The sequence below is a fragment of the Giraffa tippelskirchi genome, chromosome 1, assembly GCF_054371585.1.
Source record: "Giraffa tippelskirchi isolate mGirTip1 chromosome 1, T2T-mGirTip1v1.2.pri, whole genome shotgun sequence".
Taxonomy (NCBI): Eukaryota; Metazoa; Chordata; class Mammalia; order Artiodactyla; family Giraffidae; genus Giraffa; species Giraffa tippelskirchi.
This window is the reverse complement of record NC_137275.1, coordinates 23014743-23031355: the sequence shown is the minus strand read 5'-3', so window position 1 is coordinate 23031355 and position 16613 is coordinate 23014743. Positions and strand designations below refer to the sequence as shown.

General features: G+C 42.5%; 1 protein-coding gene across 1 annotated transcript in view; it reads left to right on the top strand.

The window, feature by feature from the left end:
- The window catches only part of FRAS1 (Fraser extracellular matrix complex subunit 1), a 502478-nt gene that overhangs the window by 324083 nt on the left and 161782 nt on the right, over positions 1-16613 (top strand). The window contains exons 23-26 of the mRNA XM_081584176.1: positions 4241-4387; positions 9651-9791; positions 11351-11491; positions 13201-13341. Of these exons, the coding sequence (XP_081440302.1) occupies positions 4241-4387; positions 9651-9791; positions 11351-11491; positions 13201-13341 (570 nt within the window). The remainder of the gene's footprint in view (positions 1-4240; positions 4388-9650; positions 9792-11350; positions 11492-13200; positions 13342-16613) is intronic.

Sequence of the window (16613 nt, the reverse complement as noted above, 5' to 3'; positions counted from 1 at the left end):
TCTCTCACCCCTTCACAGGCATCTGCAGATGAGGAAGGGAGGTCCACTGTGGGGGCCATAGTTGTTGGACAGTTTTTTCTCATCAGCCCTAGAACTTCCCTCTGGGGAAGTACAGCATGGCTCCTTGCTCATTCATTCAGACTGTTATCTTCAAAAGTTAGAAATTAGCCATCATCTCCCACTTGGACTTCTCTGCTCCTGGCAGGACTGGAGTCAGTGGAATATAGGAGCAAAAAGAGAGGACCATGTCAGAGGTACAGTAGAAAACAGGCCTATTCAGGAGGGAGAATGGACTTCATAGTCTGTGAGGTCGCTTCATCTTCCGTGAATGATGGTTAAGGTTCATCCCTGCTTCCCTCACGGCTCTCTGGTCCACTTGCCACCGTCTTCAGTATCTTGACATTTTCCAGGGGGTCACTGACCTCAGAGAACTGCACCTGTTACTTGAGACGTGCTCCCCCAATGTGACTGAAGTAGGATTAATACCCTCTGTGGTCTGAATGTCATAAGGTGGAGAAAAGAGCCCGCACCCACACTGCTCTGAAGGGGGACGCTGAGAACCCAAGGGACTTGGAATGTGCAGAACCAGTTTGAGTGAGACAAGGTCATGTGGGTATTGGAGGAGGATGAGAGGTTCAGTAAGAGAGGAAGAAATATTCAAAGAGAAATGATGGAATTCCCCTGCTCTGTAGTCTGGCACCACTGCATCCCTCCAGATCTTCCATATAGTCTTAATCATTCACAGCGCTCGGCAGGAGCCCTTTTCTTGTGGCAGTCAGTGAAGGGGCTGAGTTATGCTTCTGGAATGAGAGACTTCACAGAAGGACTCGAGAACATGGAGGCCGACGGAAGTTTGCAGAAGTAAACTTCAGGAAACTCTAATCTGTCAGCACAGGGCACTGACCTGTCACCTCCACGCAGAGAAACTGGCTTTGAGGCTTCATTTTGCAGCTCTGCATACAGCAGGGGGTCCAGCTGACATTGAGGTTTACATGAAGGCTCTTCAGCTTAAGACTGTGTTCATTTCTTTAGTACCATGTCAACTTTTAGTAAGCTCTTAATCAACTAAGATTCTTAGATTTTTTTTTTATAATAATGCTGTTTAAACAGGCCTTCTGTCTCCTCTGTTTGTACAATTGGTTGTGGGACATAAATACAGGACTCTCCTTACAGTGTAGCTTATTTCATCTGATTCAGTCAGTTCAGTCGCTCAGTCGTGTCTGACTCTTTGCGACCCCATGGACTGCAGCACACCAGGCTTCCCTGTCTTTCACTATCTCCCAGAGCTTGCTCAAACTCATGTCCATTGAGTCCATTGAGTCATGTCCATTGAGTCCATTGAACTATGGATGGAGGTTCATGACATTGTGCAGGAGGCAGTGATCAAGACCATCTCCAAGAAAAAGAAATGCAAAAAGGCAAAATCGTTGTCTGAGGAGGCCTTACAAATAACTGAGAAAAGAAGAGAACCGAAAGGCAAATGAGAAAAGGAAAGATATATCCATTTAAATTTCATCTGATTGCTTTAATTTATTGCTATGTTTAATTGCTCAGTGGTATCCAACTCTTTGCAACCCCATGGACTGTAGGCTGCCAGACTCCTCTGTCCATGGGATCCCCTGGGCAAGAATACCGGAGTGGGTTTGCCATTTCCTCCTCCACGGGATCTTCCCGACCCGGGGATTGAACCCACATCTCCTGATTGGCAGGTAGGTTCTTTAGCACTGAGCCACCAGGGAAGCCTAGTTTACTGCTACAACTGGCTGAAGTAAATTTGAATTTTTCTTTCAGGTGGTATGTATTCAGTATAAGTGTATGTGGCATATTTAAATATTATTAGCATGATCTCTGTTTTCATTAAAGCCATTGATAAAAATAATCGAGTAAGAAATTGACTTCATCATAATACTCTAGTACAGACATTCATTTCCAGTTACAAAGATTTACTGACAACTTTTTGAGTATGTATTGCAACTGTCTTCAAATTCACCTACAACTGCTAGACACCATTTCATTTTTGTATTCACAGGTGTATCTTTAAGATTTTTGTCAGACCCTTTGGCAAAATTAAGATACAATGGGTGTAGAAATCCTATCTCCCAAAAATGATAAAAGTTTAGGCTGATATAAGTTTCCAGCAATTATTCTTTTCTAATTATTGTTAAGCTGCTGCTGCTAAGTAGCTTCAGTCGTGTCCGACTCTGGGCGACCCCATAGACAGCAGCCCACCAGGCTCCCCTGTCCCTGGGATTCTCCAGGCAAGAACACTGGAGTGGGTTGCCATTGCCTTCTCCAATGCATGAAATGAAAAGTGAAAGTGAAGTTGCTCAGTCATGTCTTAGCGACCCCATGGACTGCAGCCTACCAGGCTCCTCTGTCCATGGGATTTTCCAGGCAAGAGTACTGGAGTGGGTTGCCATTGCATTGTTAAGCTAGCTGTTTGAAATTCCAATCTAGAATTTACCTAGGACATTTAATTACCAGTTTACATATTGTAACTGATATTTTATACCAGTGGCTTTTCTTGTAGGTGAAACAAAATGAGTTTCTTTTTATTTTAGTGGGAGGTCATTTTACTGCATTTGATATCCTTTAGAACTAAAATTGACACGATCCCTCTCTAGAATTTTCATCTGAAACATACTGAGAAAATTTTAGAGTGAGGCAAAGATGCTAGTGCTTGAGTATATATAATTACAGTATCTGGCTTCTATCATTTATATTGCTAGTATTTATTGAACACCAATTTCCCAATGGCTCAGTGGTTAAAGAATCCACCTGCAATGCAGGAGATGCAGGAGACATGGGTTTGATCTCTGAATTGGGAAGATCCCGTGGAGGAGGAAATGGCAACCCACTCCAGTATTCTTGCCTGAAGGATCCCATGGACAGAGGAGCCTGGCAGGCTACAGTCAGTGGAATCATAAAGAGCTGGACATGACTTAACACAGACATAATTATAGATAACCAGCTGGGCACTGGGGACTGTGAAAGGAACAAAACAAATCTCGTCTTTGCTTTCATGAAGCTTGCAGCTTTAAATGATAAGGATGGTAAATAATCACTGAATGGAACATTTCTATGTATGGCAAGAATTAAATGTGTAAGAACTGTACCTGGGAGACCTGAGACCTGTTCCAGACTGGAGGGTCAGGGAAGGCCTTTGTGTGGAAGAGACTGAAGAATGAGTAAGAGTTAAAGACAAGAGACATGGAGATTATATTGGGAGGATTCAAATGTGTTTATTATGATTTCTAGGTAGGAAGAATGGAGGGAGTGATGGAGGAGCAATATTTGCAGAAATGATGGCTGAAATTTTTCCAAGACTGAAGAAAGATATGCGTTCATAGATGAAAGTGCCCTCAGACACTTGATAAGTCTGAATTTTAGAAAAAAATCGCTTTTGGGGATTCATGGAATAGAATGCAAGGAGTCAAACCAGTTAGGAGGGTATGATAGTGATCAAGTAAGAAATGATGATGGCTTGGATGTCCTGGCATGTGTGGACGTAGAGAAAAGCAAAAAGTTCTGAGAATTATATAGGAGAATTCATCTAAATAAGATCCAGTGAGTGATGAATTAGGATCGAGAGAAAGAGAGGTGCCAGAATAGATTCTAAGGTTTCTAGAGTAAACAACTGAGCAGGTGGAGAAATGCTAGTTGTTAAATCAGAGAGAGACGGAAGCATGGCAGGTGACAGGGTTTGGGGATCATCTATGAATGCCCAAATAAGTGGCTGGTAAGAATTAGAACTGGGAAAATCGGTAACCCAGTTCACCTTAGAGTCCTTTGTATCTTAAAATATGGGATTTCCCGAGCTCCAGATTAAGTCAGTACCCGATTTTAATCTTGGCGTCACACAAAAATCTAAATCTACGTTGAGAACTGTAGGAGCCTTGATTCCTTAAGAAGCCAAGTTCCAGTGACACTCTGGATTATTATTCCAGAGATCTTGGAATAAGTATAAATTCTGTGACTGAGGCATGGAACAGTTTGGATGTGGGATTTCTGTTCTTGGTTTTATAATTTATCTTCTCTGGAAAATAAACTTTCCCTTTTTGATTTTGGAAGATAAGACTAACATTTTCTGTTACTGTTGATCACAGGGGAGGATTCTGAGCAGTGTTTAGAGAACAGGTTGGAGCAAGGCTGTTCCTTCACAGCATCTGTCTAGATTTGATCAGTGCTTCCATATTTGCAATTCTAATCATCTGGTCACTTTCTTTTCCTATCTGCTCAGCATGCAACGTGCATTGTGCAAGCTGTGATTCACAGGCCAGCTGTACCTCCTGCCGAGATCCAAGCAAGGTCCTGCTCTTTGGGGACTGTCAGCATGAGAGCTGTGCCCCGCAATACTATCTGGACTTCTCCACCAAGACGTGCAAAGGTAGCACTCTTCCTGAATTGCACGACAGCTCTCTTACTTGGCGATACCCTTTTACTGGAGAATTCCACTCCCCCAATTTGGAAAATACTGTCATTGGATATTTAGACTTTCTCTGATGATAGTGAGAAGTCATTATGTATGTATGTATGTATTGTATTCATTAATTTATGTATGAAGCAAGTATTTTTGAGTACCTGCCATGGCCTATATATTGTGCCAGGTGTTAGTAACTAGAGGGCTTCCCAGGTGGCTCAGTGGTAAAGAATCCGCCCGCCAATGGAGGAGATGCAGGAGATGAGGGTTCAATCCCTGGATCAGGAAAATCCCCTGGAGGAGGGCATGGCAGCCCACTCCAGTATTATTGCCTGGAAAATCCATGGGGCCGCAAAGAGTTGGAAATGACTGAGCATGGCACACATGCACATTAGTATTAATTACTAGACCAGAGGTGGCAAACTAGAAACCCTCAGGTTGTATTTGGTCCAAGACATGTTTTTCTCCCCACTAAATGTGTTATAACAGTGTTTTAAAATTCTTAACTCTTTGCCTTCTAAATAATCAAAAGACTTGACATACAAAAGTTGAGATTTGCAGTTTGAGAGTCACAAGGTCTGGCAGCACTGGGTTTGCGTCCCTCAGTGTAGCTATAGGTTGGAGACAAGGAGCAATTGTCTCCGTTGGGGGAGCACGATCTCCTAAGATTGCCACAGTCCCCATCATTCCCTGTTCTATCACACCGGGCCTCTTTTGAAGATTTTCGTTGCCTTCCTTGGCCTGGAGGCATTTGCACTTACAACTCTAGATTGCCAGACTCTAAGCTTAATCAGGAAGGAAGTTGTGTCTAATTTGTTCATCTCTGCTTAACATACTTCAAAGAGTGAAGATGCAGTCCTGGTTCTCCAGGTGTTCTTAAGGGAGCAATGTCAAAAACCGAGTAGCTTTTACCTTGCTCCCCAGTGTTAAGAATGATCGAGCATATGCTCTTCCAATGGCAGCACTCAGCTGAGAGAAAAACAGAACTGAAGGGTGGATTTTCCTTGCTCCTGTTCAATTTCTCTTCTCCATTTCTCCATTCCATGTTCCACACACTGCCCCCCTAACCCTTTATGATGCTGCCAGAAAAGCTAGGGCTCAGAATTGGAGGTTAAACATCTGTCAGATAAACTTGGGATGCTTTAAGATTTTGCAAAATTGTGTATTTTCCATTCCAAGAAATTCTACCTGGCTGTTAACTTTGGTGGTCTGCTGTGCTCAAGACTGCAAAACCTTTTCTAGTTTCTCTTTTCTAACTGATGGTTTTCAGCTTGTGGTGAAAAACAAGATACCCACAAATCCTCCCTGTTGTAAAGTGATTTCATAACCGTGCCGGTGGTCTTCAAGGCTCTGTTTTAGTCATTTTCCCTCAGGACTGAGGCAGTCAAATAAATGAGTGAGATTAACTCTATGAATCTTCTTAGAAGCACGTGTACTATCTTGCACATTTACTTGCTTCTCTGGGACTTAGAAATGTTGCCTCAGAGAAGAGAGAAAGGTGACTAACGAGAGGCTTCCTTAGCTTCTTAGTGAAGGGGGACACGGGACAAGCCAACACTGAGGGGTGATGCTTTCTCCAGAGAAACAACTTCGGCCACAAACGTTTATTAAATTGCCATGTACCAGGCACTGTGCTGAGTTCCTTCAATTCATTATTCCATTTAATCTTCACAATTTGTTGTTATTGTTGCTCAGTCACTAAGCCATGTCCAACTCTGAGACCCCATGGACCATAGCCCACCAGGTTCCTCTGTTCATGGAATTTGCCAGGAAAGAATATTGGAGTGGTTTGCCATTTCCTTCTCCAATATTCATAATAACCTTATGAAGATGCTCTTCTTATCCATGTTTAACAGAAAAAGAAACTAAGGCTCAGAAAGCTCAAGGAAGGTGTGTAAGACATACAGATTAAAAGTGACAAAGCTTTGACTTGAATATCAGTTCAGTTTGGTCACTCAGTCGTGTCCAACTCTTTGTGACCCCACGGACTGCAGCACACCAGGCCTCCCTGTCCATCACCAACTCCTGGAGCTTACCCAAACTCATGTCCATCCAGTCAGTGATGCCATCCAACCATCTCATCCTCTGTCGTCCCCTTCTCCTCCTGCCTTCACTCTTTCCCAGCATCAGGGTCTTTTCAAATGAGTCAGCTCTTTGCATCAGGTGGCCAAAGTATTGGAGTTTCAGCTTCAACATCAGTCCTTCCAATGAACACCCAGGACTGATCTCCTTTAGGATGGACTGGTTGGATCTCCTTGCAGTCCAAGGGACTCTCAAGAGTCTTCTCCAACACCACAGTTCAAAAGCATCAATTCTTCAGAGCTTAGCTTTCTTTATAGTCCAACTCTCACATCCATACATGACTACTGGAAAAACCATAGCCTTGACTAGACAGAACTTTGTTGACAAAGTAATGTCTCTGCTTTTTTTAATAAGCTGTCTAGGTTGATCATAGCTTTTCTTTCAAGGAACAAGCTGGTTTTAATTTCATTGTTGCAGTCACCATCTGCAGTGATTTTGGAGTCCCCAAAAATAGTCTTTCACTGTTTCCACTACTTCCCCATCTATTTGCCATGAAGTGATGGAATCGGATGCCATGATCTTAGTTTTCTGAATGTTGAGTTTTAAGCCAACTTTTTCACTTTCCTCTTTCACTTTCATCAAGAAGCTCTTTGGTTCTTCTTCACTTTCTGCCATAAGGGTGGTGTCATCTGCATACCTGACGTTATTGATATTTCTCCTGGCAATCTTGATTCCAGCTTGTGCTTCATCCAGCCCAGCGTTTATCATGATGTACTCTGCATATAAGTTAAATAAGCAGAGTGACAATATACAGCCTTGACGTACTCATTTCCTGATTTAGAATCACTCTGTTGTTCCATGTCCTGTTCTAATTGTTGCTTCTTGACCTGCATATAGATTTCTCAGGAGGTTGGTCAGGTGGTCTGGTATTCCCATCTCTTGAAGAATTTTCCACAGTTTGTTGTGATCCACACAGTCAAAGGCTTTGGCGTACTCAATAAAGCAGAAGTCGATGTTTTTTTGGAACTCTCCTGCTTTTTCAGTGATCCATCGGATGTTGGCAATTTGATCTCTGGTTCCTCTGCCTTTTCTAAATCCAGCTTGAACATCTGGAAGTTCATGGTTCACATATTCTTGAAGCCTGGCTTAGAGAATTTTGAGCATTACTTTGCTAGCGTGTGAGATGAGTGCAATTTTGAGGTAGTTTGAACATTCTTTGGTTGCCTTTCTTTGGGATTGAAATGAAAACTGAACTTTTCCAATCCTGTGGCCACTGCTGAGTTTTCCAAATTTGCTGGCATATTGTGTGCAGCACTTTCACGGCATCATCTTTTAGGATTTGAAATAGCTCAACTGGAATTCCATCACCTCCACTGGCTTTGTTCATGGTGATGTTTCCTAAGGCCAGATTGACTTCACATTCCAGAATGTCTGGCTCTAGGGGAGTGATCACACCATCATGGTTATCTCAGTCATACAGATCTTTTTTTTATAGTTCTTGTGTTTATTGTTACCACTTCTTCTTAATATCTTCTGCTTCTGTCAGGTCCATACCATTTGTGTCCTTTACTGTGCCCATCTTTGCATGAAATGTTCCCTTGGTATCTCTAGTTTTCTTGAAGAGAGCTCTAATCTTTCCCATTCTATTGTTTTCCTCTATTTCTTTGCATTGATCACTGAGGAAGGCTTTCTTATCTCTCCTTCTTATTTTTTGGAATTCTGCATTCAAATGAGTATATCTTTCCTTTTCTCCTTTGCCTTTCGTGTCTTTTCTTTTCTCAGCTAATTGTAAGGCCTCCTCGCACAACCATTTTGCCTTTTTGCATTTCTTTTTCTTGGGAATGGTCTTGATCACTGCCTCATGTACAATATCACAAACCTCGGTCCATAGTTCTTCAGTCACTCTATCAGATATAATCCTTTGAATCTATTTGTCACTTCCACTGTGACTTGACCATAGATCTACTTGATTTCAAAACCAAGTGCTTAACTCTGCTTTCTTGTCTGTCATCCATGCATGAAGGACTGACCTTTCGAGCTAGGACTTTGCATTTTCTGACAGCATCCAAATTGCCTGGGCCAAAACAACAGCAGCAACAACCAGAATAATCATAAGCACCAAAGCCATAGCCACAGCACCACGTTTTCCTGCGTCCCACACCCCGGGCCTGACTCGGTAGTCCTGACAGTGAACCTGATGATCTGTATTTCTAACGATCCCCCTGGATCACTTGTGTGGGTGACTTGGGCTGGGACCCACTCGAACATAAGCTTCTTGAGGACAGTCTACACCCACCACTTGATAAGCTGGCTCGAGACTGTATACTCCACAAATGTTTGAGATAATGAACATGTAAAGGAATCAAGTCTGCCGTACATGAGATCTGTTTTATTTCAGGAATCCCTTTCTTTCAGTACCGTTCTTTCACACCCCTTTAACTCCAGCATCAGTTCTTCTTTGCGTTGTGCTGGTCACTGCCTGATTTCTGAGAGGAAGGAAGTCACACAGCTGGTTTCAGTGTAGTGAGCAGAAAAATCCTTCCTTGAGTCTCTGACATCCTTTGAAAGTGAAAGTGTTATTTGCTCAATCATGTCCAATTCTTTGCCACCCCATGGACTGTAGCCTGCTAGGCTCTTCTGTCCATGGGATTCTCCAGACAAGAATACTGGAGTCAATTACCATTCCCTTCTCCAGGGAATCTTCCCGACCCAGGGATCGAACCCAGCTCTCCTGCTTTGCAGGCAGATTCTGTACTATCTGAACCACTAGGAAAACCCCTGACTTCCTTTACCTGTTGGCATTTGGAGGAGGTCCTGTTAGGTTTGTGGAAGCAATTTGGCTAATCTCTGGAGCAGACTTTGCATGAAGATGCTGTGTCTCGGGGATACAGAACTCTAGAGTCCATATCAAATAAGATCCAGTTGGTTTGGCTCCTCAGCAGCCCCGCTGACAAGCAGGCTTCATACAAGTGTGGAGCAATCCTTGTACATGCCGTGTATGTGCCGTATCTAACATAATTAGGAAACACTCAACCTCAGAGAGGCGTGCGGGCTACTACAAGCAGAGCCTCATTAGAGCTCACGTACCTGACATCTCTTATGGTGTCCTCACGTTACCCCATGCAGCTGCAGACAGCATCCTTGTAAATTATTCTCTGGGACTGAGGGTGGACAGAAAGGAAGCTGATTGAAGGAACTTTCTTTCTAGAGTGTGACTGGAGTTGCAATGCATGCAGCGGGCCTCTGAGGACAGACTGCCTCCAATGCATGGATGGCTATGTTCTCCAGGATGGTGCCTGCGTGGAGCAGTGCTCAGCATCATTTTACCAGGACCTGGGCCTCTGCAAGAGTAAGTGTCTGCAGCCCTTCTCTGTGCTCACCCAAGCTTCCATCTCTTCTGATTGCCACTGTTCCGAGAAGGAGCCCATGGAAAGTTTTCCTTATGGCTTTTTATCCGATTTCTGGTTTCCTTCTTAAGAGCTTTTCTTTGTTATAATGAAAATGTCCCCTTTTTCCTTCTCCCATGCCCCAACTTGTATACTAAGTTGCTTCAGTCATGTCCAACTTTTTGCGATCCCATGGACTGTAGCCTGCCAAGCTCCTCTGTCCACTGGATTCTCCAGGAAAGAGTACTGGAGTGGGTTGCCATTTCCTCCTCTAGAGGATCTTCCCAACCCAGGGATCTCACCAGTGTCTCTTATGTCTCCTACATTGGCAGGGGGGTTCTTTACCACTAGCTCCACCCGGGAAGCCCATGCTCTAGCACAACATTTGATAATTTCGAAGTCCACATGGGAATCTTAAGGGTATATGGCCACAAAAACAGGTATGTTTTGACCATTAGTTTTGGATTTCCTTAAAAATTGAACAGTGCTGTGCTCCAGATGGAGGAGTCAGTGTGCTCTGGTCATCTGAGCACATTAAAAGATCATATTATTCCACCATCTGCCTTCCACAAGCCTCCATATGTATCTATCACCTTACTCTGGTCCAGTACCTGTTTCAGCCTTAATTTAACACCATAAAATCTTCACATCCTGAAATGCCACCCAAAGTGCACAGGCAGCCTTCCTGGGAGCATCCTTGGGTGATCCTCTGATAACTGACCAGGCCAGCCAGGAAAGACTGACACTTCAGAGAAGCAGTGTAGAGAGCCCAGGACTGGACCGTAATGATGATACTAGCTTGTTGTTCTTCAGTTTCTAAGTCATGTCCAACCCCATGAGCTATAGCATGCCAGGCTCCCTTGCCCTTCACTGTCTCCTGGAGTTTGCTCAAACTCATGTCCATTGAGTCGGTGATGCCATCATCCAACCATCTCATCCTTTGTTGCTCCCTTTGCCTCTTGCCCTCAGTCTTGCCCAGCATCTGGGTCTTTTCCAGTGAGTCGGCTCTTCACATCAGGTGGATAGAGTATTGGAGCTTCAGCTTCAGCATCAGTCCTTCCAGTGAATATTCAAGGTTGATTTTCTTTAGGATTGACTGGTCTGATCTCCTTGTGGTACAAGGGACTCTCAAGAGTCTTTTCCAGCACCACAATTGGAAAGCATCAATTCTTCAGTGCTCAGCCCTCTTCATGGTCCACCTCTCATATCCATACATGACTGCTGGAAAATATCTGTCAATTTATAGTTTGCAGAGTATTTTTCCTTGTATAATTTGGCCTTTATCCAAAGAGCTGGGTAGAGCAGCATGTTCATTCCATTTTACAGGACACTGAGGCTCAGAGAAGTGCAGTAACTAGTGCTAAGTCACCCAGTTAGTCAGCACAGCAGTCACAATCAGAAGCCTGGCTTCCTGACTCCCAGTCTGCTGCCTGGCCCACTAGGTTGCCTGGCCTCACCACGAGGGCCAGGAGCCCCTTGGAAAGCCACACACACTCCTGTCGACTTGACTTGTGTCTTTCAGGCTGTGACAGCCACTGTCTCCAGTGCCAAGGTCCCCGTGAGTGCACCCGCTGTGAAGAGCCGTTTCTCCTCTTGGAAGCCCAGTGTGTCCAGGAATGCAGGAAGGGTTTCTTTGCAGACCACGCTAACCACAAATGCACAGGTGCGTTGGAGACTGTGCTGCGTTCTCTGAAAGAAGTGAGGGCAGCAAGGAAGTCAGGCGTGTTGACTCTCAGGTAGCCAAGGAGAGTCTGAATTAGGAGCAGAATGAAAACCCAGGGAGTTTGGCCTAAAGTAATTGATGGCTTCTTGTGCACCCCTGCCAATGGCTGGCTAAATGGAATGTAAAAGTGCAGACCAATAATTCTTTTGCACAAATCAGTGTTGGCCCTAAAACTCTGCATGGAAACGAAGCCAATATTTCATGGACTAGAAAGCTTATATTGAACTAAGGTGAGGTGTCCATTAAGAGTAGGTCAGCCCTGTTAACATGGGGCCAGGGTTTTCAACGTGTAGACTAAATTACCCATTGACCTTGTTATTGCCATTATATCCTTAAAGAATAGAAATTTTGGGAACATTTTAGTGAGATATGTTGAACTTTTATATTAAACTGAAGTTAAACCCAAAGTCTTAATCTCCTTGTCCATTAAGTTATTCACAAGAGCTTCCTCAGTTTGTTCTCATCATTTCTATCAAAACTTGGTACCGTGTTGCTATTGTTCAGTCACTAAGTCATGTCTGACTCTTTGTGACCCCATGGACTGTAGCTCACCGGGCTCCTCTGTCCATCGGGTTCTCCAGACGAGAATACTGGAGTGGCTTGCCATTTCCTTCTCCAGGGAATCTTCCTGACGCAGGTATCAAACCTGCATCTCCTGCATTCGCAGATGGATTCTTTATCACTGAGCCTCCTGGGAAGCCCATACTTTAAAGGATAATTGATATTTAATGATAATGCCTTTACCCAGGCATGGCATTTTACGTTTTCCCAAATTTCCTTCATCTGCATTATCTCATTTCACATTCACAATCACTTGGTAAAATATGGCAGACACTATGAATCCTGTTTTCAAGTGGAAAAAAAAAGAGGCTTAAGAATTAAGAATTAACCAGTGCAACATAAAATCAGCTATTAAACTCAGATTTTCTGATTCAAGACTTTTTAAACCATCCTGTGCCACCTCTTTCTAACAGCTCAACTGAGGAAGCAAAATAATAAGCAGTAAACATTTGATTTATAGAAGATAATTGACTTGATTCAAAGAAATAATCTATGGTCTTTTTAAAAAGCTTGCTTTCCCCATATATTTAAAATAATAATAAAAATAAGAAAAGTCATGATAGTGGTACATTTGAGTTCTTTCGTGTGCCCAGTACTACTCTGGTCACTTCTCATTATGTAGAGCACCTGTAATCCAACCAACAATCAGTGCATTAGGTGCTATTATCAAGACTATCTCCATTTTTAAGATGAGAAAATTATTACAGCACAGGCTGTTAAAACAGCCCAAATTCAACACCTGTTAAGTAGTAGAAAAGAGGAATGATACCCCAACAGGATTTATGCTCTTAATGCCTAGAAACTGCCTCCCTTACAAGTCAGTATGGTTACCTTTTTAAACAATCCATTTATGTGCAACGTGTTCAGGTCATAGTGTGTAAAGCAAAGGTGCTCCTTCCTGTTCACTGCCTTTCTGGGGTAGACCAGCTGTCTTTGAAAATCTGTAGGCAATGCTCAGAACTCTCTTCTGCTACAGCTGGGGGTCATGTGTTGCTGTGCTTTCAGTCTTCATTTCTTTGTCACTGGTGGCCTTCGCTGAGTGCCTGTGCCTTCGTCCTGCCTGATTTGATGTGTCCTGTTTTTGATAGCCTGCCCTAAGTGGTGCTCGCAGTGCAGCCGCAGAGATTGGTGTCACCTCTGTGACCAGGGCTTCTTTCTGAAGAGTGGTCTTTGTGTTTCCAACTGTGTTCCTGGCTTCTCCACCCACTCTTCTAATGAGACATGTGCTGGTAAGTGCTTCTCCTCCAATGGTCTGGTGAAATCACCTGTAATTTCTCCATGCAGAGGCTGAGTTTGCAGATACAGTTGGCCCATGTGATGTAAAATGCAGGCTTCCCATTCTGGGAAAACCCTAGGTGCTGCTGTAAGGGACTTATTTAGAGACAGTGAAAAATTGGGAGAATTCAACTTCTAAGACCTTTGGAAGGGAAAAAGAAGTAATCTGCACTTTAAAAGTCACAACTATCAGATCAGAAATTTGACATAAAACTTAATTATGTTCCTGAACCACAGCCATGTTATAGAACATTTTATATATATGCTTATATTTATTATATTTTTATCAACAGGTAGAGCTAATTATGGCCAGCTGCAATGATGTATTCTTTGTGCACACTGGAGATAAATGATAAATAATTAGTGAATGGTGCCTAATTAGGAGCCTGCCCTATTAGGTTCATATACTGGAAGTAGATGGATTTCAAGCCACTCTGTGTGCCATTGAGAATTAGGTAACATGTTAAAGAAATGGAACTAGTCTTGTCTAACACATCAGTGGACATTTTACCTTAAACAACAAAGAGAATAAAATTTAAATTCAGGCTTAATTTTGGACCCCCAAATTTTTACAGGTGAATGAAAATTGGGAGTTCTGAGCATTTCTTGGCTTTTGAGTGTCCTTCATCAATAACAGGAATCATGTTTTATCACCTGCAATCAATCATATTTTTCATTGCTGTGTTTCTGACCTCCTATGATATTAAGACTTCCCATGGGAAAAAATTATCTTTAGCTTATTTTATTGGGATCCTTCTGAAGCCCTAAGTACTTGAGAGTCAGCTTACCCCACTTGGGATGTAATAGAAGTCAACTTGTGCAAATGAATTTGACTTTTCGTTAGAGTAATCTTACATTAGAAGTAGTTCCCTTGAAACTTGGCATTCCTAAACTGCCCTGTCTGTCCTACTTGTAAAAGGAAGCACTGCCAATTAAAGCTCAGGCAAAACAACTTGCAGGAGATGGGATGAATTCCACATCAAGGTCAAAAATCCTAACTCATCCATCATATGTTTCTTGTGGACACAGATCGTAAATTTTTAAAGCAACGTGTGTATATTTCACTTGAATTCTGAATGTAAGCCACTAATAATCCTACTTCACTGTAGGTTAACTGGTGCTGTTCCTGCAAATGGTATTTGGCACTTGTCTCTCCTCTTGCCCTTGGTAGGTCTGATGGTCGGATATGACAGATGTGTTAAGAGAGGACTGTGTTCTCCAATGTGGCAACCAACTAGGATTACCTGTGGAGCTTATAAAATGACCACGGCTCCACCCCAGAACATCTAAGTTAGAATCTCTGGTGGTGGAGCCTAAGTATCAATATTGTTTTAAAAAATCTCTTTGATTCTTTATTGTTGTTATTGAGATATAATTCACATACCATAGAACTTACCCTTGAAAGTACATAATAAGGTTTTAGTATATCCACAATGCTACACAACCATCATCACAATCTAATTCTAGGTCATTTTAATCATCCTAAAAAGAAATCCAGTAACGATTAGTAATCTCTCTCTACTGACCTATTGCCTTAGCTCCTGCTAAACACAGAAACCACAGTGCTTTCTGTCTCTATGGAATAGCCTACCCTAAATAGTTCACATAAATGGAAGCATACAATATGTGGCCTTTTACATCTGGCTGCTTTCACCTCGCATAGTATTTTCAAGGTTCCTTTGTGTTAGAACACGTATCAGTACCTCATTTCTTTTTATGCTTGAATAATACTCCATTATATGCATATACCACATTTTGTTTATTCATTCAATTGATGCCTGATTGTTTCAGTTGTTTCCACTTTTGTTTTTTATAAATAACACTGCTATGAACATTGGTGTTACAGTTTTTCTATGGACATATGCTTTCAATGGGCTTCACTGATAGCTCAGTTGGTAAAGAATCTGCCTGCAATGCAGGAGACCCTGGTTCGATTCCTGGGTAGGGAAGATCTGTTGGAGTAGGGATAGGCTACCCACTCCACTACTCTTGGGCTTCCCTTGTGGCTCAGCTGGTAAAGAATCTGCCTGCAATGCAGGAGACCTAGATTCAATCCCTGGGTTGGGAAGATCTGCTGGAGAAGGGAAAGGCTACCAGTATTCTGTCCTGGAGAATTCCTTGGACTGTGTGTATATTCCATGGGGTCGCAAAGAGTCAAACATGACTGAGGGACTTGCACTTTCACTTTCTATGCTTTCAGAACTCTTGGGTATATGCCTAGGAGCAGAATTGCTGGATCATGTGGTAGCTCTGTGTTTAATAGCTTGAGGAATCACCAGACTGTCTTCCTAAGTGGCTTACCATTTTTCATTCCATCAGCAATATATGAGATTTCTAGTTTCTCTACACCCTCAGGAACACTTTATTGTGCTTCCTAAAATGGGTGTGAGATGATGATATCTTGTGATTTTAATTCAAATTTCCCTGATGACTGATAATGTTGAGCACCTTTTCATGTGCTTATTGACCTTCTGTATATCTTCTTAGGAGAAATGTCCATTCACTGCCTATTTTTAAATTGGTTTATTTGTCATTTATTGAGTTGTAAGAATTCTTTATGTATATCCTGGATACAAAGGGGATACAAATCCCTTTTCAGATATGTGATTTGCAAATATTTTCTCCTATTCTGTGGATTCTCTTTTCATTTTCCTGCTAATGTCCTTTGAAGCACAAACGTTTTTAGTATTAATGACGTCTGCTGTATCTATTTTTTTCTTCTGTCACTTGTGCTTTTTGTGTCATATGTAAGAAAGCTTTGTCTAACTTAAGATCACCAAGATTTTCTCCTGTATATTCTTCTAGGAGTTTTATAGTGTAACACTGACACCCTATGTTATTCTCATGCACATCTAGGAAGAGAACCACTGGATTAGAAGGAGGCTTACAGAATACAGTAGTCTAGAGTTTCATTGTTGTAGTTCTGAATCAACATTACCCTTCTGTCATGTCTGACTCTTTGCAACCCCATGGGCTGTAGCCTGCCAGGCTCCTCTGTCCATGGAATTCTCCAGGCAAGAATACTGGTGTGGGTAGCCATTCTCTTCTCCTAGGGATCTTCCCAACCTATGAACCCATGTCTCCTGTGTCTCCTGCCGTGTAGGTGAATTCTTTACCACTGAGCCACCAGGGAAGCCCCATCTTTGTAGTTCTGAATGAACATTACATGTATATTTATTTAAGAAAATAATAATAATAAGCTAATTAGTGACTGTACCAAGCCTGA